The sequence below is a fragment of the Ictalurus furcatus genome, chromosome 8 (assembly GCF_023375685.1).
Source record: "Ictalurus furcatus strain D&B chromosome 8, Billie_1.0, whole genome shotgun sequence".
Lineage (NCBI taxonomy): Eukaryota > Metazoa > Chordata > Actinopteri > Siluriformes > Ictaluridae > Ictalurus > Ictalurus furcatus.
In genome coordinates, this window is record NC_071262.1 from 25383677 (window position 1) to 25409465 (window position 25789).

Consider the following 25789-nt stretch of genomic DNA (forward strand, 5'->3'; position numbering starts at 1 on the left):
TCATCACTGGGGTACATTTGATTATTTAGTGACTAGACTGGATGTTTTGTCCCTAGGTTAGGGCTTATGTTTTGCATTCATTAGATTAATGAAATTCTGCAGACCATGGGGCAACAGTAGAAGGTGGTCTGGTCTGAGGAATCACATTGTATTTTATATCATGTGGACAGCCGGGTGCGTGTGTGTCGTTTACTTGGGGAAGAGATGGCACCAGGATGCACTATGGGAAGAAGGTAAGCCGGCAGAGGATGTATAATGCTCTGGGTAATGTTCTGCTGTCCTGGCATTCATGTGGATGTTACTTTGACATGTACCACCTACCTAAACACTGTTGTTGTGATGTTCTGGACAAACAAGTCAGAACAATGGAGGCCCCACCTCACAACTTACAGGACTTAAAGGATCTGCTGCTAACGTCTTGGTGCCAGATACCACAGCACACCTTCAGAGGTCTGGTGAAGTCCATACCTCGACGGGTCAGAGCTGTTTTAGTGCCACAAGAGGGACCTACACAATATTACGCGGGTGGTTTTTATGTTATAGCTGACCGGTGTATATAGCAGTGGTGATCATGATGTTGGCTTTTAAAACAATAGTTTAAATGTTTGTAAGAGGCAGATCTTTTTTTTTTTTTTTGCTGTTTTTTAAGGCTGGCTTTGACTGACCTGGCAACCCTTTTACACATTTTACTCTGAAGTGCTTGATAATGAAATGAGTAAATATCTTAACCCCTTCACACTACCAGGACCTATCAATGGGTCCAGACGTAAATTCCTCACCTTCAACTACATCTTCAAAGTGTTACTGTAAGCACAGAGCAATTCACTGAATAATATTCTTCAATATAAATAACAGAATAGTAATTGTAAGGCAACATTTTCAGGGGTCAAACAATTATTACCGGTGTGTTATGAAATTCAAATATTCAGCGTAAAGGTGATCCATGGAATAGGAAACCTCTTCCACTGTGGAAGCCTTTTTAAGCCCGAGGCTTTAATTAGGCTTTAAAGGCAGCTTGCATAGTCTTGGAGCTAATGAATGGTTTTGAGTCGCTGGAAATCAAAGGCCACAAGGGAGAGCTGTGCGTTGTTTAGACTAGTCCTCTAGCTGTGCAGATGTTGATTGGGCGTCTCTGAGGGAGTTGGGCGAAGACTTTTGTGATGTGCAGGCTGTGGTGTGTAATCATGTTACACCAGTTGTGTCTGTGTCTGTGTGTGTGTGTGTTGGAGGGGGTGGGGGTGTGGAAGGATGGACTAGGGGGGTTGTAGCATAAGTCATAGGACTACAATATGAGGAAATGTGATGCACAAGACACTTTTTAAGGCAAGACACTACACATATAAACAGTTTTTGTCTGTGCACAACCACCGCATTGGCAGAAGTCTAGCAAAGAAGAAGGCTTCAAGCTCAGGCCACTTGGCACAGCCACATCGTGCCATATATCCCTGGAAAAGCTTGTTCCTTGATATATGAATGTCACTTTATGTGTTATTATGATACACATGTCAAATCACATGAATGTGCATGGATACACATGGAATCACATTGTTTTTTTTCTATATTTAGAATGAAAAATCTGCAAGAATGAGCTGCACTACATGAAATTTTACATGTTCATTCCTATCCCAATGGGAATTTCTGAAAATGTTAATAATTCTTGGGTTTAAGATTTTATACTAAAAATGGCTTAATGGTTTGAACGTTTGCCTCGGACCTCCGGGGTTTGAATCCCACCACCACCCCGTGTGCATGGAGTTTGCATGTTCTCCCCATGCTTCGGGGGTTTCCTCCCCCAGTCCAAAGACATGTTCTGTAGGCTGATTGGCATTTACAAATTGTCCGGTGTGTATGTGTGTGATTGTGCCCTGCGATGGGTTGGCACCCGGTCCAGTGTGTCCCCTGCTTTATGCTCCGAGTTCCCTGGGAGAGGCTTCAGACTACCTGTGAAAAATGGATGGCTGGGTACTAAAAATGGCATCAGAGAACGGTATTTTCTAGTTTGAACAATAAAGAAATGATGACCAACAAACTGTTTTTCTCTTGAGAGTGTCTTCACAACATCCAAAAAGATTTTTGGTTTCATAATTCATTAGTCAACGGCTCATTTTGCATAAACGAATGCAGATTTTTAGAAAAGTTCCAATACTAAAAAAAATAATTGTAAGAATATCAGCAATCACCAAGCAAATATTAATGATTTCTTGTATCTATTATATAAAACGAATCACCTGTAGGGTCTCTTGCACTTGCGTTTATTTTTTGTTTCATTTCTTGATGCAGGGACGCAGATGTCAAAGACAGAACTTTTTATCCTTAAAAAGAGAGCGTGTGCTCACCAGAAAGAGGTGATATCATACTTTAAACACAAGCCATTGTTATTCCTGCCAATCCATTTCATTTCAATATTCCTTTTTGAAATGGTAATAAAACACAACTTTGCACCTGGAGCCTGAGCCATGCTTATCCGTTGAGCAGAGGAAATTTCCTTTCAGTGCTACTAAAGTTTATAAGCAACAAAGGGTTTGATGGCAAAAACATGACACTCACAGGAATGACATTCACATATCCGTGTTCCTGCATCCTGGTTCAGGAATATCACTTTAAACAAATGAACATGCCAAGAACAATCATTGGTTTTAGTGTCAGTTACTGTATATATGCAGTTAAGTAAGCATGTTAATATATTTGGATATTTAAACATATAGTTGAGAGGATACTTAAATGTGCAGTTTGTCATTTTTTAAACTATTTCTAGACATGTAATAATCATATCATTTCAAACATACCTTAGAAAACCTGTGATTCACAATACTGTCACATAATGGATCTGGCTAATTCCTTAATTCCAGGCTTATGTATGTATTTTTTCTGGGCCATAAATTAGCCCCACCCCGAGTCAGAACACCAGCCCTGCCCCTTTTCCTTAAAAGGCAATGTACAAGGTAGATATAGTTGCAACAGGGGTTTGTTTGGAAGTGCACTGATAGGGAGAAGCTCTAAAAATGACAAATGGCTTCTTTAAACAATTGAATATTTCAATAGCAATTGTCGATGAAGTACGACTGCTGTAAAGAAATTGTTCTCCTTGAATCTCCTCCCTTTATTATTACTTTCTAAATATTTTCATCTTCATTCGTTCATTCACTCCGCTTTTAAATTGTAAGACGTTATAGTCTAATTCCAAACTTTGATTCAGTATTAAATAAATGACGTTCGTAAACATTCAAATAAGTGCATCATAGAATTGAGTCGTTTTATAGTATTTAAGCAACGTTGCTGTCGGTTTGTTAGCAAACATATATCGTGATGCATCTCCAAGTATCTTTAGCTCACACAGTCCTCGGGTTTGAGGAAACAACTCCACATTTATTAAAAGGAGAAAATGATTAAATACATCATATATACAACTTTTCAAAGGCTGTGGAGGAAACCAAACAATAATAATAATAATAATATAAGATTATGTTACGGAGACTGTCAGCCTAATAATGTTAAGAAACTCATCCTAATTGGCCCAGTATAAGATTTCAGTCTTAGTGGGATTATTTAAAGTGTACTAGTATAGGGCACTGTTGGTCAATTCATTCCACAACTGAAGTACTTTTGTCTCAGTGCTGTTGCAAAATTTAGATAATAATTATTATTATTATAACAATAATAAAAGGAAATATCCTGTCCATAACATTTGACATTTTCCAAAAAAAAATCAACTCTCTGTAATAATGATGTCTGCAAATTATCTGGTTATCTGTTGAAACGCTATTTTTTTTCTGTCTCTCTTTGTAAGCTGAATTCTTCGAGGCTGAACTGCTGCATTAGTGTGTGTGTGTGTGTGTGTGTGTGTATGTGCATATTGTGTGTGTGTGTGCCAGCACGTAAATGGGCATCACTGCTGCACCAGGCAGTTGTGTGGTGTGCACTCGGCCTGTTCCTCCAGCTCGGGGCAGGGGGTGCCGCTGTTAGCAGGTTTCAACAGGATGTAGCGGGTACGATGGCGCACTCCTCCTCTGGAGCACGGTCCCAAACACAGCCCCCAGGACGACCACATGGAGACCTCGCAGTCCAGCGGCGTCTCTGCAACAACACACAGTAGACGTCGTCACAAAGCAGCTTTACAGAAAATGGAGATTTAGATCCCGAATGAGCAAACCAGATGCAAGAAAGGAAAGAAAAACTCCTTGAGATGACATGAGAGGAAGCAGACTCAAAAAAAAAGACATCATCTTCTTCTTATTAATCATTACTCTTGTACAAACTGTATGCTGCACAGTCAAACAGTACTGTTGAAATGATGTTCCATATGAGCATCATGGTCTTTATGATTACAGCAGCAGTTCGTAGGTTCGTAAGTCTACAGTATCCAGGTGAGATTATTTACTGAAGCAAGGGTTTAAACTGAACTGTAAACATGCAGGGAATTAAAGACTCTGGCAATAAAATCACCAACTGGAAAATGCCAGCTGGTCTATATTACAGTAATTGTTAGCCTCCTCTGCATATTTTGCTTAAACTAATTCAAATTAACTGATTTTAAAAAAATCCTGTGGGCCACACAACAGGGTTTTAAAGCCAAACAAGAGTCAACACAATTTTGTTTGTGCTGACTCAGCGACTCGTCCAAACCCACACAACAAATTCCAAATGTTTGCTGTTGATTCTCTACAGAACCATAATTGGAGGGGCAATTTTACACAATTGTCCAGTTACCATAAATGTAGTTAAAGGTATTATGGTGTATAAATATTGCTTTTTTTGCACTGCAGTTTTGAGTTAAACGTTCCTAATGAGTAACAGAACCCGAAATCTTCGCTGTGATGAATTAACTAGCCTAATTGGTGGCTATGTTATGCTGTGGATGCCGTTAACTAGCATGGTTTGGGTCAATACAAAGTTCTTCTGATAAAACATTTCTCTCCTGATGGGAGTGGTCTCTTTCAGCGTGACTCCGCCCCAATCCACAGGGCACGAGGGGCACGGGCAAGTCTGTGGGTCATTACTGAAGAACTGGATGTGGTTTGAAGTAAGGGTGTAATGAGTGGATTTGTCCAGAACTCTGATACTTAAAATAGTCCTTTCTCTACGTCATCATCATTTGGGAGTTAAGCTTAGGCCTTTCCCACTTTAAGAACAAAGTTGGTCATATATGGAATCATATATGCAGATTCATATCATAGCATAGCAGAGGTATTCATATCATATTATAACGGTGGTATTGTCACGTGTCAAATTGTTGCCTTACGAATCAGATCATATCATGGGGAAGCCTGAGTTTAAACATCCCTAGGTTGAATCTACATTGTCTTTGCAGCTCCCTAAACACTGTAGAGTAGACTACAGTTTATTTTAAATGTTTTACTAGAACCGAAACAGTAAACAAGTGTGTTTACACACCGCATTTTAAAATGAGGGTTCCTGAACAGTTCTTAGCCTCCAGAAAGGGTTCTTCTTGTAGTAAACTCTTTTGCAGGGTTCTACATAGAACCTTTAAGGGTTTCCCCAGCGATATAAAGTGACGTGACAGTGTACTTAAAAAGACCTTTATGTGATGAATTTAGTTCCGGTGTTGATGTGCATGTGTGTGTGTGTGTGTGTGTATGTGTGTTCTGACCTGTAAATTGTGGGGCTTTGCTGAGTTGAGGCAGGATGTGATTGGACACGTGGTTGTGTTGACGGATGGGTGAGCGAGGTTGTCTCTTCAGCCAGATTGTGGCTAGTGGCGGGAGCTCAGGCAGCCGTGGGTAGTAGAACGAGTTTGCAGGATGATTCGGCTTCTGAGACGTGATCTGTATGTTGGAAAGAAGCCACAAAAAACATATTGTGAGGATGTAAAAGTATGAGTGAACAGTTTTCTTTATCATTCATTTATTCATTCATTAACTGCTTTATCCTGGTCAGGGTTGTGGTGGATACTTGGTCTATCCTGGGAACACTGGCGTGAGGGGCCGGATTACCTTGGATGGGAGTAGGAAAGAAACCAGAGAACCTGTATGTGAAAATATGTCAAACTCTGCACATACAGTAACACAAGCTCAGGGTAGTAAAGACAGCTTCTCTGATAGTAAAGACAGTCCTAATTCAAAAATACCAGAGGGGTGGGGACAGACACCAAAAACAAATGTACTAAACGTTGGTTTGCATTCCGTGTTGTTATTTTTAAAAAAAAATTAGAGCTGAATTTGTTTGTCCCAGATTTTTATAACTGTACCCAGTAATGATTTATAATCCCCATATCCCGTTTTGAGTCTGGTTTCTGTCAAGGGAGTGTTTCTTTGCCACAGTGGCCTCTGGCTTGCTCTTTAGTGGTGGATCAAGTGGTGGTTAAAGCTCTGGGTTACTGATCAGAAGGTCGAAGGTTCAAGCTCCAGCACCACCAAGCTGCCACTGTTGGGCCCTTGAGCAAGGCCCTTAACCCTCTCTGCTCCAGGAGCACCATATCATGGCTAACACTACACTCTGACCCCAACTTCCTAACAAGCTGGGATATGTGAAAAAAGTTAATTGTGATGTAATGTGCGGAAGCCCTATGTGGCCATGCATTATTCATTTTTATATTAATTAATTATTAAAACAGCTTTTGTTATGTCAACATCACAAGAAAATGTCGAGATCAGGAGAAAGCAATTTTTTATTATGTCGAGATCACAAGAAAATTAAGTCGAGATCATGAGAAAATTAAGTTGAGATAAAGAATAAAGAACTGAACTGAACTGAACTGAAGTTAATTGAGCTAATATAGCTGGAGCATTACCAGTTGCCAGTGGATCTATTGCAACCCTTGATGATATACATCTGGCATTTAGTAGATCTACTGTAGTATCAGTTTTCTAATAAGGAAATGCATATAAGATACAATGCAATCTGGGCTGACTCCAATACCTAGATCATGTTTTTAGTAGACTTTTTACGGCCAGTTCGGTTTGCTCAGTAAAGCACTGGCCTATATTTATACCAAGGTGTTATTTAAAAAGAAGGCTTGGTTTTGTTGTCACGTTGTGCAATAATTCCACGCTAAAATACCATGGTACCCTTTGAAAATATTGGGTGTCCCAAAAGTCTCCATACATAGAGGAAATTAACACTTTTTAGCAAAATTTTTCATACTTAATTATATTATAATCTTCTTTCAGATAGACTTTAAGAATGCCTTTGACAAATGAAGAACATATTGAAATCTTTGCTTTCAGTATCTGGTGTGATCCTCTTGTGCAGCAATAACTACAACTAAACGTTTCCGGTAACTGTTGATCAGTCCTGCACATCGTCTTGGAGGAATTTTAGCCCGTTCCTCAGTACAGAATAGCTTCAACTCTGGGATGTTGGTGGGTTTCCTCAATGAACTGCTTGCTTCAGGTTCTTCCACAACATTCCTATTGGATTAAGGTCAGGACTTTGACTTATCCGTTCCAAAACATTATCTTTATTCTTCTTTAACCATTATATGGTAGAATGACTGGTAGAATGATTCAGTTCACAGACAGATGTCCTGATATTTTCCATTAGAATTCACTGGTATAATTCAAAATTCATTGCTCCATAACTCGTCCTGGCCCAGATGCAGCAAAACAGGCCCACACCATGATATTACCACCACCATGTTTCACAGATGGGATAAGGTTCTTATGCTGGAATGCAGTGTTTTCCTTTCCCCAAACATTTAAACCAAAAATTCTATTTTGGTCTCATCCATCCACAAAACATTTTTCCAAAAGCCTGCTGGCTTCTCCACATGATCTTTAGCAAACTGCAGACGGGCAGCAATGTGGCTTTCTCCTTGCAACCCTGTCATGCACACCACTGCTGTTCAAGGTTTGATTTTGGTCCTGATGGTTCACTCATGAACATTAACATTAGCCAACGTGAGAGAGGCCTTCAGTTGATTAGAAGTTACCCTGGGTTCCTCTGTGACCTCATGGACTATTACACATCTTGCTCTTGGAGTTACCCTCCTGGGGAGGATAACAATGGTCTTAAATTTCCTCCAACCTCTGTAACCTTTTCCGGTCTGATGAGCATCAACAAATCTTTTCTCTGAGGTCCTCAGTAATCTCCTTTGTTCACTCACACCTCATTGTCATCCCACTGATTGAACTCACCAAAGGTTTGCATACTTTTGTCACTCATAGATATGTAATATTGGTATAATATAATGATATAACATAAAGTAATATAATGATATTGTAATATCATTTTCCTCAATAAATAAATAACTAAGTAGAATATTTTTGTCTCATTTGCTTAATTAGGTTCTCTTTGTCTACTTTTAGGACTTGTGTGAAAATCTGATGATGTTTTAGGTCTAAAGGGTTCACAAACTTTCAAGCACCACTATATAGACATTATATATATAGATAGATATATATACATATATCAGGTTTAAGCTTATATATCAGGTTATATCAGGTTTAAGCTTATGAAATATAGAAAATGGCGCATGTTTTTCTTCAGTGTGGTGTACCAGCTGAGTGACTGTCTCACCATTGTGATGTTCTCAGGGGGCATCGTGGGAAAATTGGGCGAAGAGAAAGTGAAACCGCTGTCCGTCCCGGCATCGAACGGGTGCAGGTCGAAAGTCACTTCCTCTTTCCATTGCCCCGCTTCGCACAGGTTTAGGCTGTCCACCCCTACAAACCAATCAGGGCTGGGAATCACTTTCACCATCAAGGAGAGCTGTGAGATAGAGTGCAACATGATCAGAGACACACACATACATGCTGACAATACAGCTTTCCTTCTGGCAATATACTTTCCGGCCTGAATATGCCCTGCAAAGTATGAGCAATTGACTTCATAATTCACATCTGAAATGTCTCTTTAAGGCCATTCCCAATAGTTTCCAGTCGTTCCTGTGTTGGTTAGGGTGCTGCTGGGGTTTTTTTTCTTTAAACATTGATGAATGTTTCCTGTTAGGTTATGACCTAATGCAGGAAAAGCCCTTGGTCAGAACACATGCACACACTCTTTATATCACTTATTCACACACAGTCCTGAGGGACAGGTCTATTTGAAGATTAGAGCAAAAGTTGTTATATAGCCAAAGTTCTTGAGTGGCTCATGGTGCATAGATTGCAACCAAATGGACAAACATTACTGTGTAATACTGGAACCGGTACTGAAATCAAAGCGTTATTTACTCATGAGGTAGCTGAGGTTACTCCTAGGTCATGATCAGGCATCAAGTCAAAACCCATAATCTCTGTTATTATTCAAATTTGGTCTTAAATACCTATAGGATTACCAACGACATTAGAATAGCCATTAGTATGAAACCGATCTTTCATTTGGCGGTTGTTAATGACGCACACACCGGAGCACAGTTTCAACTTTTTTGATCGATGAATCTCAGCTGAGGAACATTCTGTCTGGAGTCAGGCTTGTTCTACACTTCCGTCTCCTCTACTTCTTCTCCCTCTTGTCCTCCACCTCCTTTTTTTCTAGCACTGCGGCTTTTCCAGGAATGCACCCTGCTATAACAGTTTGGCTGGCACGTAAAGCCAGTGTGGTTACATCTGTCTGCAGCACAGTTCAGCTGATGGACATCAGTCTACACACACACACACACACATAATCATAAATCCATGACACACACCTGATGTTCTTCTTCCTTTTCCTCAACAAACTTAAAGTGTCAGAAATGTTAAACAAACACCCTAACCACCACAACAACCCCTAATTCACCATTACTGAGCATCAGTGAAAACGTTCACATCGCCTCTGAATTATTACCATTTATTTTCCTTTTGCATGACACAGTTCCTGAGTATAAATATTTACCAGCTGAGATTTTTTAATGTGCCCATTCATCTTAAGTGTTTGTATAATTGTGGCTCATGGGGCTCTTTAAACTAAATCCATCAATTGATATTCCAGCCCTCACTCTGCCATTATGTGGTTGGCCAAGTGAAAGCCAGTCCAGTCAGAGATGATGATCCAATATGAGTTTTGCACCAGTAATGCACTTCCCTAGGAGCTTTGGAGACAGTGTATGAGATGGGTCGGTAAGACAGCAGGATCGGCTGATATAAATGGGCTAGCAGGGATGTCTTTCAAAAATTAAAAAAAAAAAAGAAGAGGTAGTCACAGCTCCAGAGCCCCAGTTGGAGGTCAACGTGGCAACCTCTTCCCCAGAGCTCCAGCTCGAGACCCATGAGGTAGTCTCAACTCCAGAGCTTCAATCGGAGGTCAACATGGTGACCTTTTCCCCAGAGCCCCAGCACGAGACCCATGACTTTGTCTCATCTCCAGAGCTCTAGCATAAAATCTAGTTCCAGTCTGAAGCCGAAGAGACGGCCTCCCAAGCCATGCTCCTGTCCGAGGTCAATTTGGGCTGATATAGTTCAGGTTGGCCAAGGTTGCTGCTGGTACTTACAATGAGGGCAACACAGAATGGGGTACAACATATAAGACAGAAATACACCGGTCAGCCATGACATTAAAACCCCCTAACAGGTGAAGTGAATAACATTGTTTGTCTTGTTACAATGGCACCTGTCAAGGGGTAGGATATATTAGGGCTGGAACTTCCTCAGTTGAAAGAGGAAGTTCATCCTCTGCTGGGCTTTTTTTCACTATTGAGTCAATGTAGGTCTGCCACTTCAGGTCCTGTGAGATTGTAGAGCCCAGGAACCTGAATGACTCCACGACTGACACTGTCCTATTAATTATGGTGAGCGGGGGTAGTGTAGGGAGTTCTTTCTGTCAACTGTCAAGTCCACTGTCAGCACTACTGTTTTGAGCATGTTCAGCTCCAGTTTGTTTCGACTGCACCAGACAGCCAACTATTTGTCCTCGCCTCTGTAAGCAGATTCGTCACAACCCTGGATGAGGCCAGTAACTGAAATGTCATATGCAAATGTCAGGAGTTTGACAGAAGGTTCTGTAGAAATGCAGCCATTTGTATACAGGGAGAAGAGCAGTGAGGAGATTGCACATCCCTCGGAGGCACCAGTCTGGATTGTCCAGGTGCTGGATGTGAATTTCCCCAACCGCACCTGCTGCAGTCTGTCTATCAGGAATCTGGTGATCCACTGACAGTTGGGGTTGGGCACAGAGAGCTGGATCAGTTTAGTCTGGATGAGATCTGGGATGTGCTAAACACTAAGCTGAAGTCCGCAAAAAAGATCCTTGCATAGGTCCCTGTATGGTCAAGGTGCCGGAGGATATAATGCAGTCTCATGTTAACTGCATCATCCACTGACCTGTTAGCCCAATAGGAAAACTGAAGGGGGTCTATCAGGGGGCTAGTGATGTCCTTCAAGTGGGGGTCGGGGATGATGGTAGAGTATTTGAAGCAGGAGAGTACTTCATTGTTGAAGATCTGTGTGAAGACAGGAGCCAACTGGTGAGCACAGGTTCTCAGACAGGAGTGTGAGACACTATCTGGGCTTGGTGCTTTCCGAGACTTTTGTTTCAGGAAGACCTGACAAACATCTTCCTCACACATCCTAAGTGCAGTTAGAGTGGGTATGGGGTGTAGTCAAATCTACAACAGAACGATGTTCAGGACGTCAGCCAGCTCTTGACAGTCCACAGGGTGGGGGGAAGGTGGCCTGTAGTTGGCAATGTCTTTCAGGCCTTTCCACACTGTCATTTCTCAGCTTTTCAGAGTAGCTCCTCATAGCAAGCCTAATCTCTGTTGTCAATGTGTTTATGGCCTGATTATACGAGATTTTGTCCCCATTTCTTTACGCCCCATCGATAGCTTGACAAAGGTGTCTGAGTTTTCCATGGTTTGTCCTTGTATGTTAAACAGGTCTTGATATGTGTGGGTACACACATATCTTTACAAAAACTGATGGATGATGTTACACTGTTAGTTAGTTCATCGAGATTGGTAGCTACAGTTTGAGAAACACTCCAGTCAGTGCAGTTGAAGCAGGCCTGCAATTCCAGCTTTGCCTCAGTGGACCACCTCTTAACAGTCCTGACTACAGGCTTAGCAGATTTTACATCATAACACGTCATCAGCAGTATTTGAGAAGGAGCAGGTCAAATATAGTTGTGGATGTAATGATCGTAAATGAGGCAGATTATTTATGCTATCATCCTTTTTCCCCGAAATGCCTTTAAAGGAGAAACTAAAGGTAGATTGAGCACACACTATCCAATCAAAGTACAAATTACACAAAAGGTTTGTAAGTTTAGTGGGTTTTTTTTTATTTGAACGAAATGGTTGCAGCGTGTTTGGTATTCAGATGAAACACAGCATGAAACCAGTAGAGCATTACAGACCTGAAACACTTAAAATAAAATTGAAATCAGCTGTAAGCTTTAAGGTTGTGTGTGTGTGTGTGTGTGTGTGTATCAGCTTGCGTCACATCATTCTTATGCTCCTCATTGTTGAGCTGTTGATAGATTAGGTTTTAGCCTCCCATCTAATATTACAACCAGCTATCACAGTCATCAAACTTCTGGAGCAGTCAGGTCTCCAAACTAACACTGCACCTAGCTGACTGTTATGTCCTCAGTGACCTGGCCTTTTGATTTCCTGGAAGTATAAAGTAAAATGGAGTTACGATCTTCTGTGTTCTCAATAAGCGGCTATGAAGTGCCAACTGTGTGTGTCGAATGACACATTCCTGCATGCAGTGTAGATAATATTGCTGAGCTGAGAGCTGGACAGACAAAGAACAACTCAAGTGCACTCAACAGGTGTGTTTGAGCAAGGCATTGTGAGTTTCTACTCATGTGTCTCCATAAAAGCTTCCCAACATACACACACATACACACAGACACACTGACAGATGGGTCTTCCACGTCCAGGGCCACCCTAACCTTCCCGGCAGGTCTAAAAGCAGCAGTCATCCCACCGACGGGTCATGTGACCAGTCACATCACTTAAAGCCCACTAGCAATATCAGGCATGTACGTAAGAGAAATAGTGTTCCCTTTTTTTGGGCACTCCTCTGTGCTATTTAGAAATGATGCCCGAGTAATAAAGATATGTAGGTCACCAATTCTCATCATGGTTTGTTTTAGCCCCTGCGCTCAAACATCCCTTCGAGTAATGACCCGTCAGTAGCCATGAGTCACTGGAAAGCCAGAGTTGAGGGAAAATAAACAAAATAGAAAGATCTGAGCAAGAAATTTGTCTCATTCTAGAGTTCTGAGACAGGTCAAAGAGATTGCGCTGGAATGGATAAGACAAGGGAAAAGTTGTGGTTTGGAGGTTCTAGAAAGCAGTGCTGGTTCTCAGAATCGTTCCTGGAGCTATAGGGACATGCTCTGGGTCTTAGCCTCAGTAGGGGCAAGTTTGTGTATTCTTGAGATTAGATGATGGTTCCAACACTGATCTGACTATTTAGGAATACATTCTTAGAAAAAGGGTTCCTCCAGCATCAGATGTTCTACTCAATGGAACTTTTCTCAGTGTAAAACCCTCTGTTGTTGGGTTCTACATAAAAACCATAATAACCCCCACCCCCACCTCCAAACAGAAGGACCATTTAGGGAACTAACTGGAACCTTTGTTTAGTTGCCTGAAAAATCCTGATCTGGTAATGATTTGTTGTATTTGCTTCATTTTTAACATTGCTGAGATGCTGTGATATAAGGAATGCATCTCGACAGGGCAGACTGTTATAGGAAAATAATCATTGATGGGGTGGAGTTACTGTTACCACCCCGGTAAGTCGTGAAGCTACTGGAGATGAGTGGGTTTTTTTTTTTAATCTTCACAAAACTCAAGCTGACCCGGATGTGTTCAATAAGGTTTGATGCCCTTCAGTACCTAAGTGCGACGTTCCTGTTATATTCTACTAGGTGTAATGTGGTAAGAAATCCTAGCAATGTTATGTTGCCACTGTTGGATCCTGAAGCAAGGCCCTTAACACTTACATAGCTGACCTTTCCTCCATGGTGGAATATGCTAAAAAAAAATAGCATTTCTTTAAACAGTATCAGTCCGAACCTCGACTACACCCACTCATACACTCTCAAGCATTCTAAAGGATTCTTCAGTTTGTCTCTCTGGGGAACACTTATAAGTTCTCTGTGCTTTAGAACAGAAGGTTTTCCCGTTCAGAAATACTTCCAAGTAGCACCCACGTGAAAAATTGGATCTGTAAACCATCCAAAGACCCATTTTACAATTAACTGTGATCAAAAAGTGTTAAAGAAATCAAAACTTAAATCTGTTAGATTGTTCAAAGTGGCCTCGATGACAGTTTTGTACACTCCTTCCTCTCGGCAGTTTAATGATGTAGCCACCTGGACTGCTTTTCCGCCAGTGTTGAAAAAGTTCCCACATGCTCAGCCCTTGTTAGTGTATTGCGTACTTAAGAATGTTTTTTTTATTAATTGAAAATAAATTCAGTAATAGGTATCATATTTGTCCTTGATATTTAGAACAAGTCTTTAGATCAAAATTTCTTTCAAATCTAACAATCAATTAGATAATTAGATGTGTCCAACCTTTGACTGGTACTGTATACAGGTGCATCTTAAAAAATTTGAATATCGTGGAAAAGTTTGAGGTTTTTTCCGTAATTTAATTCGAAAAGTGGAACTTTCATATATTCTAGATTCATCACACATAAAGTGAAATATTTCAAGCCTTTTTTTTTTTGGTTTAATCTTGATGATTACGGCTTACAGCTCACGGAAATCAAAAATCCAGTATCTCAAAATATTAGAATTACAGTTACAGTTTTTGCAGCATCAATATACAACTTCAATGTAAATGCTAATTCTTCCTTTTGAATAACTAGTCCCGTCTCTGAGCGAGCAAATTCTACTGAGTTAATATGAATTTATAAAAATGTCTGAATTAACAATTCATGAAAGCATTCTACAAAAATACTGACAGAATTCAGCACCTGCCTTTAGGCTTAATTTATATATAATATTCCTGTAAATGGTTTTCTGACTTTTCCCAGTGCAGGGGAAATTTTATCTGTGGTAATCACACATACATGATGGATGTGTTAGATGGAGATTAAACAGATTAAAATTGAAAAATGCTGTAGTATTTCTTTAAGGTCGGTGTTAAGGGAAACGTTAAGTACCAGTGGGTTCCTGGGCTGCAGAACGAGTTCAGTGGAGCTGTGGCCAACTCCAGATGGGATCCCTGCAGTGCGGTACATGGAGCCCGCTACCCTCCTCTTCCTTGCTTCTTTTGCCCCCTTTACCAGCTCGACCGTGACACCGAGCTCGGCAAAACTCTGTACACCGGGGCTTGCCATTGATCCTTCCTGCCACAACCTGTACCGCTCATTGTGGGTGACAGCTGCAGGGAGAAAGAGAGGAGAGAACAAATGGGAACCTTTTTCATCCTGAGAGACATGATACAAAAATTAAAGATGGTGAATCTGGTAAAGTGTCTTCTACACTTCCGCAAATTTATATAGAAATAGAGGGCTGCTAAAACTTACAGTCCCCTCTAAAAGTATTGGAATTCTATTGTTTTGTTATATATTCAAGACATTTGGGTTTGAGATCAAAAGATGGATATGGGACGATATGTCAGATTTTCAGCTTTCGTTTCCTCATATTTACATCTAGATTTGTTAAACAACTTAGAACATGGCATGTTTTATTTGAACCCACCTATTTTTTCAAGTGATCAAAAATACCGGAACACGTGACTGATAGGTGTTTCTTAAAGAAAGAATAGCTCTGAATGTCTACTCGTGGTTTGAGCCCTAGGTGTTGCCTGTGAAGACTGCATTTGTTGTTAAAAAGGATCAACCAATATGAAGATCAGAGCTCTGTCTATGGGAGAAAAGCAAGTCATTTTGAAGCTATTGCTTCAAGCATTGGGCACAGCCAACACAACAATTTGGAATGTCCTGAAAAAGAAAGGAATGACTGGTGTACTAACAACAAGACATCAAACATGTCGTTCAAGGAAAACAACAGCAGTTGATGACAGAAACATTGTGAGAGCTGTGAAGAAAACCCCCAAAACAACACTTAGTGACACCACTAACAACCTTCACAGGGCAGGGGTGAAGGTATCACAATCCACTGTTCGAAAAAGACTTCAAGTGCAGAAATACAGAGGCCATACCACAAGATGCAAACCACTCAGCAGCAGTAAGAATCAGAAAGCCAGATTGGAATTTGCTGAGAAATACAGAGATGAGCCACAAAAGTTCTGGAAGCAAGATTAACCTCTACCAAAGTGATGGAAAGGCCAGAGTGTGGAGAAATAATGGATCTGCTCATGATCCAAAACACAGAAGCTCATCAGTCAAACATGGTGGAGGTAGTGTCATGGATTGGGATTGCATGGCTACTTCTGGAGCATTCTCACTAATCTTTATTGATGATGTAGCTCGTAATGGTAGAAGCAGAATCAATTCAGAAATCTATAGAAACAATCTGTCTGCCGATTTACAGAGAAATGCATCTAATGTAGTTGGGAGGAACTTCATCATGCAGCAAGACAATGCCCCAAAAAGCACTGCCAACCCACAAAAGACTTCGGGCAGAAACGTGGAAGGTTTTACACTGGCCAAGTCAATCACCAGACCTTTAGCCCAGTTGAGCAGCTTTTCACCTTCTGAAGGGGAGACTGATGGAAGAAACCCCAAAAACAAACAACTGAATTTTTTTTTTTTTTTTTTTTAAAGCTGCGGTCCAAGCATGGAAAACCAACAACAAAAAAAAAGAACACAACAGTTTTGTGATGTCAGCTTTAAGTTTAATTTAAGACTATGTTCCTATACTTTTGCGCACCTAAAAATTGGGTGGTCTGCCACCAAAATTGCCATGATTGAGTGGTTTAACACATCTAAACTCAGCAAAAAAAAAAGAGAAACGTCCTCTCACATTCAACTGCTTTTATTCCCAGAAAATTTCTTAACATGTGTAAATATTTGTATTAACATAAAAAGATTCAACAACTGAGACACAAACTGAAGAAGTTTCACAGACATTTGATGAACAGAAATGGAGTAATGAGTCCCTGAACAAAGGGAGAGTCAATATGAAAAGTAACAGCCAGTATCTGGTGGCCTCCAGCTGCTTTAAGTACTACAGTGCATCTCATCCTCATGGACTGCACCAGATTTGTCAGTTCTTGCTGTGAGATGTTACTCCACTCTTCCACCAAGGCATTTGCAAGTTCTCCATCACGTCTGGGGGGGACACACGGTTACATGTCATTTTCCACTACGAGGACGATCAGCTGTCCTTCCTGTCTCCCTGTAGCACTGTCTTAAGCATCTTACATTACAGACATTGCAGTTTCTTGCTCTGGACACATCTGCAGTCCTCATGTCTCCCTGCAGCAGGACTATGGCATGTTCACGCAGGTGAGCAGGAACCCTAGACATCTTTCTTCTGGTGTTTTTCAGAGTCACTAGAAAGGTCTCTTTAGTGTCCTAACTTATTGTAACTGTGACCTTAATCACCTACCGCCTGTAAACTGATCGTGTCTCAAGGACTGTTCCACAGGTGCATGTGCAATAATTGTTTATGGTTCAGTGAACAAGCATGAAAAACATTTTTTTAGGGTGTTTAAACCCTTTCCAATAAAGATCTGTGAAGCTTATTTTGATTTTACAAAATGATCTTTAAAATACAGTCTCCTGAAATAGGGCCGTTTTTTTTTTTGTTTGTTTTTTTTTTTTTTTTTGCTGAGTATAGATGTAAATATCAGGAAAAGAAAACAGAAATTCTGATCTACTGTCTCATATTCATCTTCTGATCTCTAACCCAAATGTCTTCAATGTATAATGAAAACAATAGAATTGACCTGGTTGTTCCAATACTTTCGGAGGGGACTATATAACGTGTATGAGTAAAAACAGAGGAGTCATCAAAATACGATCCTCATGACCATAAAAGCACGTAAAACTCAGCGTTGATTAGGATGTATATTTAAGACAGAAGTAAAAACATACGGTTAAAATGTGAACATAAACACTAACTGGTGCAGATGGCCACATTACATGTGGATAGTTCTCATACTTCAGTCTAAACTCTCACCTGGACCCATGACCAACATTAGCACACTTCACCTCCTAAAGTAAGCTATTTTCCAGAAGCCTGTATGAATTTTTTTTTTTCTTCCTTTTTTTCTTATACACTCGCAAAAACCATTTGTAGGTTTGAGGTCTCCAGGAAGCAAGTAAAATCTATCCTGTTTAATAAACCGCAAAACTGCACTAACAAAACAGACCTATAAGCTCCTCGGCTTTTCATTACGATCTTTTGAGGAAGCAAAACGCGGAGCTTATGGTGGCTTTAAAAGTCATTAGGCATATCCTTTATGTCCCACTGCGTGTTATGTAGCTACAAGCCATCATGGCAGAAATTCAAAGTGGGGTGAGGAAGGGCAGAGAGAGAGCGAGAAAGTGAGAGTGTGTCAGCAGTGATGACATGGTTCATCCGTCCACATGCAGCGTCTGACGGGTTTGGCATGAACATGACAAGTCAGAGCCAAGCATCCCAAACTCAGACAACTCAACCACAAACCCACAGCAATCTCCCCCCACCCCCCTTCTCTCTCTCTCGTTACCATCTCTGTCTTTATCTCTAAAACCTCGTGCACCTCTATTTAACTTTAATATGACTATAATTGCAAACCGAACAATTATATCATGCGATATGGAGAGCCAGACTGTCGGAGCAGAAACTCCAGTGACCTGGTCTTGCAGACGGACGCCCGCCGTCCTCCGGCTGTAAATGTTTTAAATGTCTTGGCAGGATCTGTCCAGCTCTGCATCCTCTCCTGACCTGGGAGCTGGCAAAGCGCAGACGCCCTACGCACAGATTCTTATTATATGTGCGCCAGGGAGCACTTGTCATTAAAGCAAATGGCCATTGCAGACCTCTGGGCTAAGGATGTCATATATGCAATATGTTTATCTAAAAGGGTGTAAAAGGTCAGCATCTTTTTCTTTTTCCTCTGGACGTCTTTCCTAAACCTCCACTTTGGATACAAGGAACCTGTGGGGTAAATGGCGTCATCTGGTAGCACTTACTCCCCCTTCCTGCTCTTCCCCTCTCTCTCTCTCTGCTTTCCTCATTAGGCTGTCTTACTCCCATATGCAGGAGGTGCTGGGGGAGGTGTGCCACTGGGGTGGGTTACTGTGAGGCCAGCTGTGAGGCTTCAGCATCCTGACTCATCATGCCATGAGGCATCTCCAACCCTAAACCAAACACTCCGTTGTCTACCTTTTGCCACCACTTAAAGGCTCACAAGAAGGTTTGTTTCACAGATTCTTGAGCTGCTTGAGCTTACCTACAAGCTTGGACCACTGTGCAGGGGGTCGGAATAAAGGGTACTGTTTCGGGAACATCTGCGGGCTCCATTGGCCAGTGAATACTAGGATGTAAGAGGCGGGGCCTCGAGCCGTGCACTCTGTCCCGTTGGTAACTTTTAAAGGGGAGGCAAAGGAGAAGCTGAGCTTCAGAAGCACGACGAGCAGGTGATGCAGCCACCCGGGGATGAGGAGATCAGAGGGCATCATCGTCTGCAGCAGAGAGAAAAGAGGAATCATTTCATTCTCCTATGGCCAAAACATTAGTGTACAGTAGTGTATTCCCTGATTTATTTTACTTTATACCACAGCACAAATAACATGTTTATATTCATGCACTCATTCTAATACATTACTATTTCTATAGCAGCAGCTCATTCACAGGGACTTGTATGGAAGATGCTTCACATAATCTATGACTAGTTCAGTAAACTGATCAGTTTATCCAAGAACATGCATAATCGTTGATACGGGGACGCTTTCTCGAAGGAGACATTTATTGAACATTTAAGGAAGGAGTCTCCAGTGTCAGTGCTTTGTAACTGAGTTTTACAACACAGAAAAGTCTTCAGGAAATAAGACTTTGCGCTTTCTGGTTTCTCTGTAATATGTCAAGCTGTTTGTTTGTTGCTTTGTTTGTTGTTGTTTTTTTTTGGGGGGGGGGGGGGTCATATTAACTTCAGGTGAGAGAAAAGGAGAGGCTACTGAAGGAAAGACTGTTTATAGCTGCTATAGCTTAAGTGACAACACAAACTAACCTGTCGTCTCACAGACTTTCCACAACATTAAAAGTAAGCAGAAATGGATGAAAAGCACGATATTTTAATCATTAATAAATGTTAAAAAAATAAAAATAAAATTATGTTGGCAAAATGTTGTGGTATAAGAGAAATAAAACACGTCAAGATGTGTTTTATTCCTAACATATTAAAAATATCTATATTTTGACTTTCATATACACCGGTAAAACATTATTATGATGTCCAAAAAAGTGGCAGTTTGTACACTAAGAGAAGCAATAAATTTCATGTGAAATGAGAGAAAGAATGTTATTTTAGATCCAAATAAAGTTTTTATTAAATTGCTCATTTAAACGGCTTATCGGGGTAGACAGATATTTTTAGTTTTACTTACTGAAAAAGCAAGGGCTGTTTGCACTAGCTTAAAAAAACACACACACAAAAACCCAAAACAACCTTGAGTATGAGGGCTAATACGTGCTACTGAAATTGGCTAACCTACTGGTTACATAATATAATAATTAACCTAATTTCAGCTAGCTGGTTAGAGACCAACTGTAGCACTACTTAGTTTAAACAATGTAATAGTTAGCCTAATGTAGCTTGCTGACAATCCTGACTGCTAGTTTACACACTATATACGCCTAACATTAACCAGCTAGCTAGTTTTAATTACTTTATAAAATACACACTTTGCTGGAGAAGTAACATTAGCGAAACGAACAACCTAGCTAGCTATACATTAGAGCAGTGCTGGGAGTGCTATGTTCATGGAGCTTAGCTAATGTTGCTAACTAAGGATGTGTCTGGTAAGTATGTTGCTTGGGTTTGAATTACTAAAAATATTATCAGTTTTTTTGATTGAGAAAGGATCATATTTAGAATTGGTGCAAAGTTTCAGTTCTTTCTGATTTCTCTTCCTAAAATCAATCATCTGAATGCAATAAGCCTCCACATGAACTGCTAATTTCCAACAATAATTCTATAAATAATACAATCAGGAGCGTGTTACATAGCTTCACACCAAGTGTCTGATTTGCAGAAATGCCTTTCAAATCCTGTGTGATTAAAAGCTGAAGATGTCAGTTGTAAGAAGCGGCTTATTTAGTCCACTTGTTAAGCACTCGAGCATGAGTAGACTGACTGGATTTATTTGTGTCTTGTTTGCCATCTCGTGCCTTAAATGTCCATAAACAGCCCAAGCATGTGGAGGATTCTGTTATGTCGCATTTAATCATGCACTCGTTTTAGAAAGCTACTGAAATATTAGAGTTGCTTGTGTGAAGATTAACCTAGCCAAGTCACAGTACATTACGTGCATAATGTGCTTGGCTGCACTTTTCACTTAAGATGAATTCATTCCATTTAACAATGCCTGATCCCTTTCATAAAGAGTGACCTCTGGTTCATGATCCAGCCTTGAGTCTGAGCTGCAGAAGACGGTAGTAGATCGTAGAAAGGGTTTCTCTGTCTCTAGAGACTCATAAATCAGACAGTTTGCCACCCCGGCAAGCCCTCTGTCATCTCTCCTGCACACAAACACTCTCACATGTACACACACTTCCTGATTTACTGCACGACCGACTTTAAATAGCAGAACAAGAGCAAAGCCAGCATGACTGAGCTATTTCCATACTGCATATGAGCGTCTGCGTGCGTCTTCTGGTGTGCATGAAGTAAAAATATAGCTATCGAGGCATTGCACGCACTGAACGGTTCGGGTCACGTGCCCTGTCTGTCAGAGCTACTTTATAACGGGTTAAATGCCTCAAAGGGCACCGGGTCACCAGCACAGACCCAGACACCTTTCCACGCCTGACATCAACCGTCTGATTCCTCATACTAACTAATCAGCATCAACGGCTGTGCCCCTTATACGCCTCCACAGATTTTCCATTTTTACGCTCCGCTTTTAAGCCTTGAGATCATATAACTTTAAGGGATGAAGCATAGCTGGCATTTTCGCTAACATTTATAGCCTAGAGGGACTGGGACAGTAATCCGGCTTGATTTAGGGAACAGTCTGATGTAGCCCAGAGTGCTGAAGGGTACTAAGTGACCAGAATAGAAATAAGACACACTAAACTAAGAGGCGATATTGAGTCATCTGGAATGACTAAAACATCCTACTTATAGGGTAAGTCTGGCTTTCTTCGTCTTTAATAGAGAAAATTTAACCACAAGCATGACTTCTCAGAAATGCCCTTCCATAAATACCACATTGCATTTACACGTGGAACACGTGTGAAGAATCTGGTCCAGATACTTGCGGAAATTTAAGCACACGGCAATTAGGAATTTTCAAGAACTAAATAAACACTGATGTTTACCCGGGACCACCTTTCCTAATCCTCTTCATTTTCTCTTCACCAGGATTTCTCCCAAATTCTTTTTTGTGTCCAAGGCTGCTGCATGCAACGATCAATGATTTGATTAATAGAGCCAATATGCACTTTCGATATCAGAGTCCGTATAGTGCTTCGTGCAGCCCTGCGGATCTACACCACGTTGCGGCGCTGCAGGGAATTGAGGACGGTCAGTCCATACACCTAGGACCATGGTGTATTACAGGTAGGTGTGTAAAGAAATATCCGTATCTGCGTCTAGCACTGTCAGCATGATGTGTGAACTCTGGCCCTGACAGTTCCTCGACCTCAGCAACATCATCCCAGTTCACAATGGGTCTCAACTAGAGATGTCCCGCTCCCACAGTTACTGTATTTTTGTTTGTACACGCCTACAATATTTTCTAACGAATTTAGTTAGCTCTATTTCCTGAAGTATAAACAGACTAGTAGTTTTCATTTTAAATCACAGCAACCCTGAACAAGATGTTACTAAGCATAGATGAATGAAACATTGTAAAGTACAGTACAAGTACGTTAAAGAACCTCTTTCTTTGTCCCTCACCACTCGTTCTCACCTTCATGAATGCAAAAGTTTTTGCACTGACTGACACTGAGAGGGCAAAAAACAAACCTGCTGAAAATGCATCTTTCATTATGAGGCCTTTGTAATACTATTGTCGAATTTTCTACCACATTTTGTATTGCTTGATGGCACGAAGACTGGTGCAGGACATGTTTTATTAAGCTCGCTAACATTACAGAGTGGTAGAGCTAGAGCAATATTTTTAGACTGACACAATGGTAATCCTTTAGGCTGCTTGCAAAGAAATATAATTTAAAATGTTATAGATAGATAACAGATAAATACATTTTCTCATGAGAATGCATTTGCTGTTGAAAAATGCACGGATCGGTTTCTCGCACTCGTGTGTGTTTTTTTTTTTTTTTTTTTTATGGCTTGGGTTTGAAAAATCTCTTCTTTCGTCCACTGACCAGCTCATCATGACCGCATGTGGAGCAAGAAGGTAATGCAAGATCAGCAAAAATTTACTGTGCTGCATCTCTGTCATGCAAAAAAAAAATCTCTACCACTCTCACTCCACAAGGGATTTAAAAACAAAAAAGGTGGGTTTTGTGTAACTCCTGGAGACGCTGAATACACCTGAACACATGGAACGAAGGCATATAGAGGGGATCAGGTGTGTTTGGAGCAGGAACTGGAACTGAGTTACCGTGTTGTAAATTGATGGCAGATGCATTAATAAAAACTACTCATTAAGGTCCTCTAGCAACATGACACATGGTGATAATTCGCAGGTATTTTTATTTAACACATTCAAAATTGAGATTTGTAGGCAGGCATTACATAATGGTGTTTATGGCAGCTCTGGGAAAATTGCACCTTTAATGCAATACAACTTTGGCTCTGAATTATATTTCATTCTGTGTATATTTGGAATTTGGCAATAAAGCTGGTTGATAAAATGTCTGCCTTTTGTAATTATCTGATTATTATTACCTGATTATTATTATTAATATTATTATAAGTCACACATTAGTTTAATCAATCATATCATTCCATGGATATAGAATACAAACCTCTAGAATAAAGACTTCTTAGCAGAAAAAAAAAGCTAATTTGAGTCAGATGTTCTTCAGTTCAGGTGTCTGGACCCTCCTCGGTATATTGGAGAACACCCACAGCTTTGGTTACCTGATCGTCACAACAGAATTCTGTTGCAGTGCAATCTGGACGTGGGCAGAAATGGCTTGAAGAAACGTTACTGGAGCTTATTAGACAGGAAAGGGCTACAAAGGGATTTCTGGAGGCATGGACACCCCATCAGTCCCCTGTCAGGCATAGAATTTATAATCCTACACTGCTGTTACTCTCCCCCAACTGTGAATGTCTTACAACTATCAGGCAATAAAATCCACCAACATGTGAACCCTAGGGTGGCCAAAAAGGGACCGGTAGGCAAATCCTGACCTCTATAACCTCAGTCTAGAGGGGGGGGGAGAAAACACTAAAGCATGAGGGGTTTCCACAAAGGAAACTACGGCCCTTTAAAGAAAACACTGACGTCTGTGTCAAATTGTGTATAGATAATAAGCGGAATGCCAGCGCATCTGTCTGTGATCAAAAACTGCAAAAGATGCCAAGTTATGCAATAGGATCCAAATAGGATCCAAAATAGGAATAAATCCATCACAAACTAGGTCACACAGACGAAAAATTCATATTTTAGATTAGCAAATCTGAGTCTTGACCTCATTTGAACTGAAATTCTGATCTGGAACAGGCCGTTCAAACAAGACGTCCTAGAATACAAATTAAATTTTGTATAAACCTCTTGTTTTATGCGCAATACTGATCCGCAGCTAAAGAAAACACATGGCTGAAGGTTTTTTTGCCCATAAAAGTGCTTCCACTAGTTACTAAATATAAGGGTTCACCAACATTTACCAGCAGTGACCATGACTGTAAATATTTTTGCACAGTTTCTATACAAGATTTTATTCATTTTTTATCTCACTGAAGATCCTGGAGATGACATTTTAGAAAGAACTCGAGCAAAAATGTCGACAATTCCAAGCTTTTTCACACTGACCTAAAGCAAACTAACCGTTATTTGCCCTCCTGAGAAGACACACATACAGCCTCAAACATCATCTCTGTCTTTCAGACAGCGTCTCTCTTCACCAAGCACGAACCAGACGCAATAAAACCAGGAGAGGAGGAGAAGCGTCAAAAAAAAAAAAAAGTGCTTGCGTGTTCTTAGTTGGCATGTAAAAAAAAAAAAAAAGTTTTTAAAAAAGGCATGAGATGCAGAGAGTGCAATTAGCAAACCACATGCAGTGCAGCACATGGAGCTCAGCTGCAGGTAAAGAAACTGCTATTTCAGTCTGAAAATCGCATGCAAAGAGAGAAAGTGATGTGATGAAGGAAATTGGAGGACTGGAAGAACAAGAAACTGGATTGAAAAGGAAAAGAGACAGAGAGAGGGAGGGAAAGAGGAGGGAAGGAGAGTGCGCAAATGGTCAAGGAGAGAGCATGTGTTAAATCACTCAGGAAGAGGGCACTGGACTTCAGAGAGAGCGAGAACCTTGCAGAGGACAGAAGAGAAGCAAAGCTGGCTTTCACCTTGGTTACAGCAGACAGCGTGAGTGCAAGAGCCACACACACACACACACACACACACACACACACACACACACTCAGATGTGCATCTAGAGATGCCGGTGCGCTCCACATTGAATCTCGTGCTCACCTGGTCCAGAAGAGGATACAGCAGCACCGAGTTGGAGATGTGCAGCACAGAGCAGGACTCACACTCTTCTCTACTCTGTCTCTCTCTTTGTCTCACTCTCCCCTCCTCTCTTTCTCTCTCTCTTTCTCTTTTCCCTCCCCTTCTACACCCCCCCACTCCTTCACCTCTCCTTGTATGGATACACGCACCACACACACACACACACACCCTCCCACACCGGT

At 40.9% G+C, this 25789-nt stretch overlaps 1 protein-coding gene across 2 annotated transcripts; it reads right to left on the reverse strand.

The window, feature by feature from the left end:
- Positions 1–2895: 2895 nt before the first annotated feature.
- On the reverse strand, positions 2896–25789 carry spon2a (spondin 2a, extracellular matrix protein). Of its 2 annotated transcripts, XM_053631715.1 has the most exons (6): positions 25569–25789; positions 19190–19421; positions 15003–15223; positions 8476–8667; positions 5609–5783; positions 2896–4074 (listed from the first exon to the last, which is right to left on the reverse strand). In XM_053631715.1, exons 2-6 carry the CDS (start codon positions 19416–19418, stop codon positions 3887–3889), a joined length of 1005 nt encoding a protein of 334 aa, XP_053487690.1. In that variant the 5' UTR covers positions 19419–19421; positions 25569–25789; the 3' UTR covers positions 2896–3886. The 2 variants fall into 2 exon arrangements, with proteins under 2 accessions (XP_053487690.1, XP_053487688.1); XM_053631713.1 differs by lacking the exon at positions 25569–25789 and having other exon boundaries at positions 19190–19694.

Bases quoted from the DNA above. Each gene is read 5' to 3' on its own strand.
- spon2a (XM_053631713.1), bottom strand. From the start codon at position 19,448: ATGATTCCTCTTTTCTCTCTGCTGCAGACGATGATGCCCTCTGATCTC. The intron at 5,784-8,475 runs GTGAGACAGTCA...TCCAACATACAG, and splicing joins CCCCTGAGAACATCACAATG to ATCACGTCTCAGAAGCCGAA. The intron at 4,075-5,608 runs GTCAGAACACAC...GTGTTGTTGCAG, and splicing joins CAAAGCCCCACAATTTACAG to AGACGCCGCTGGACTGCGAG.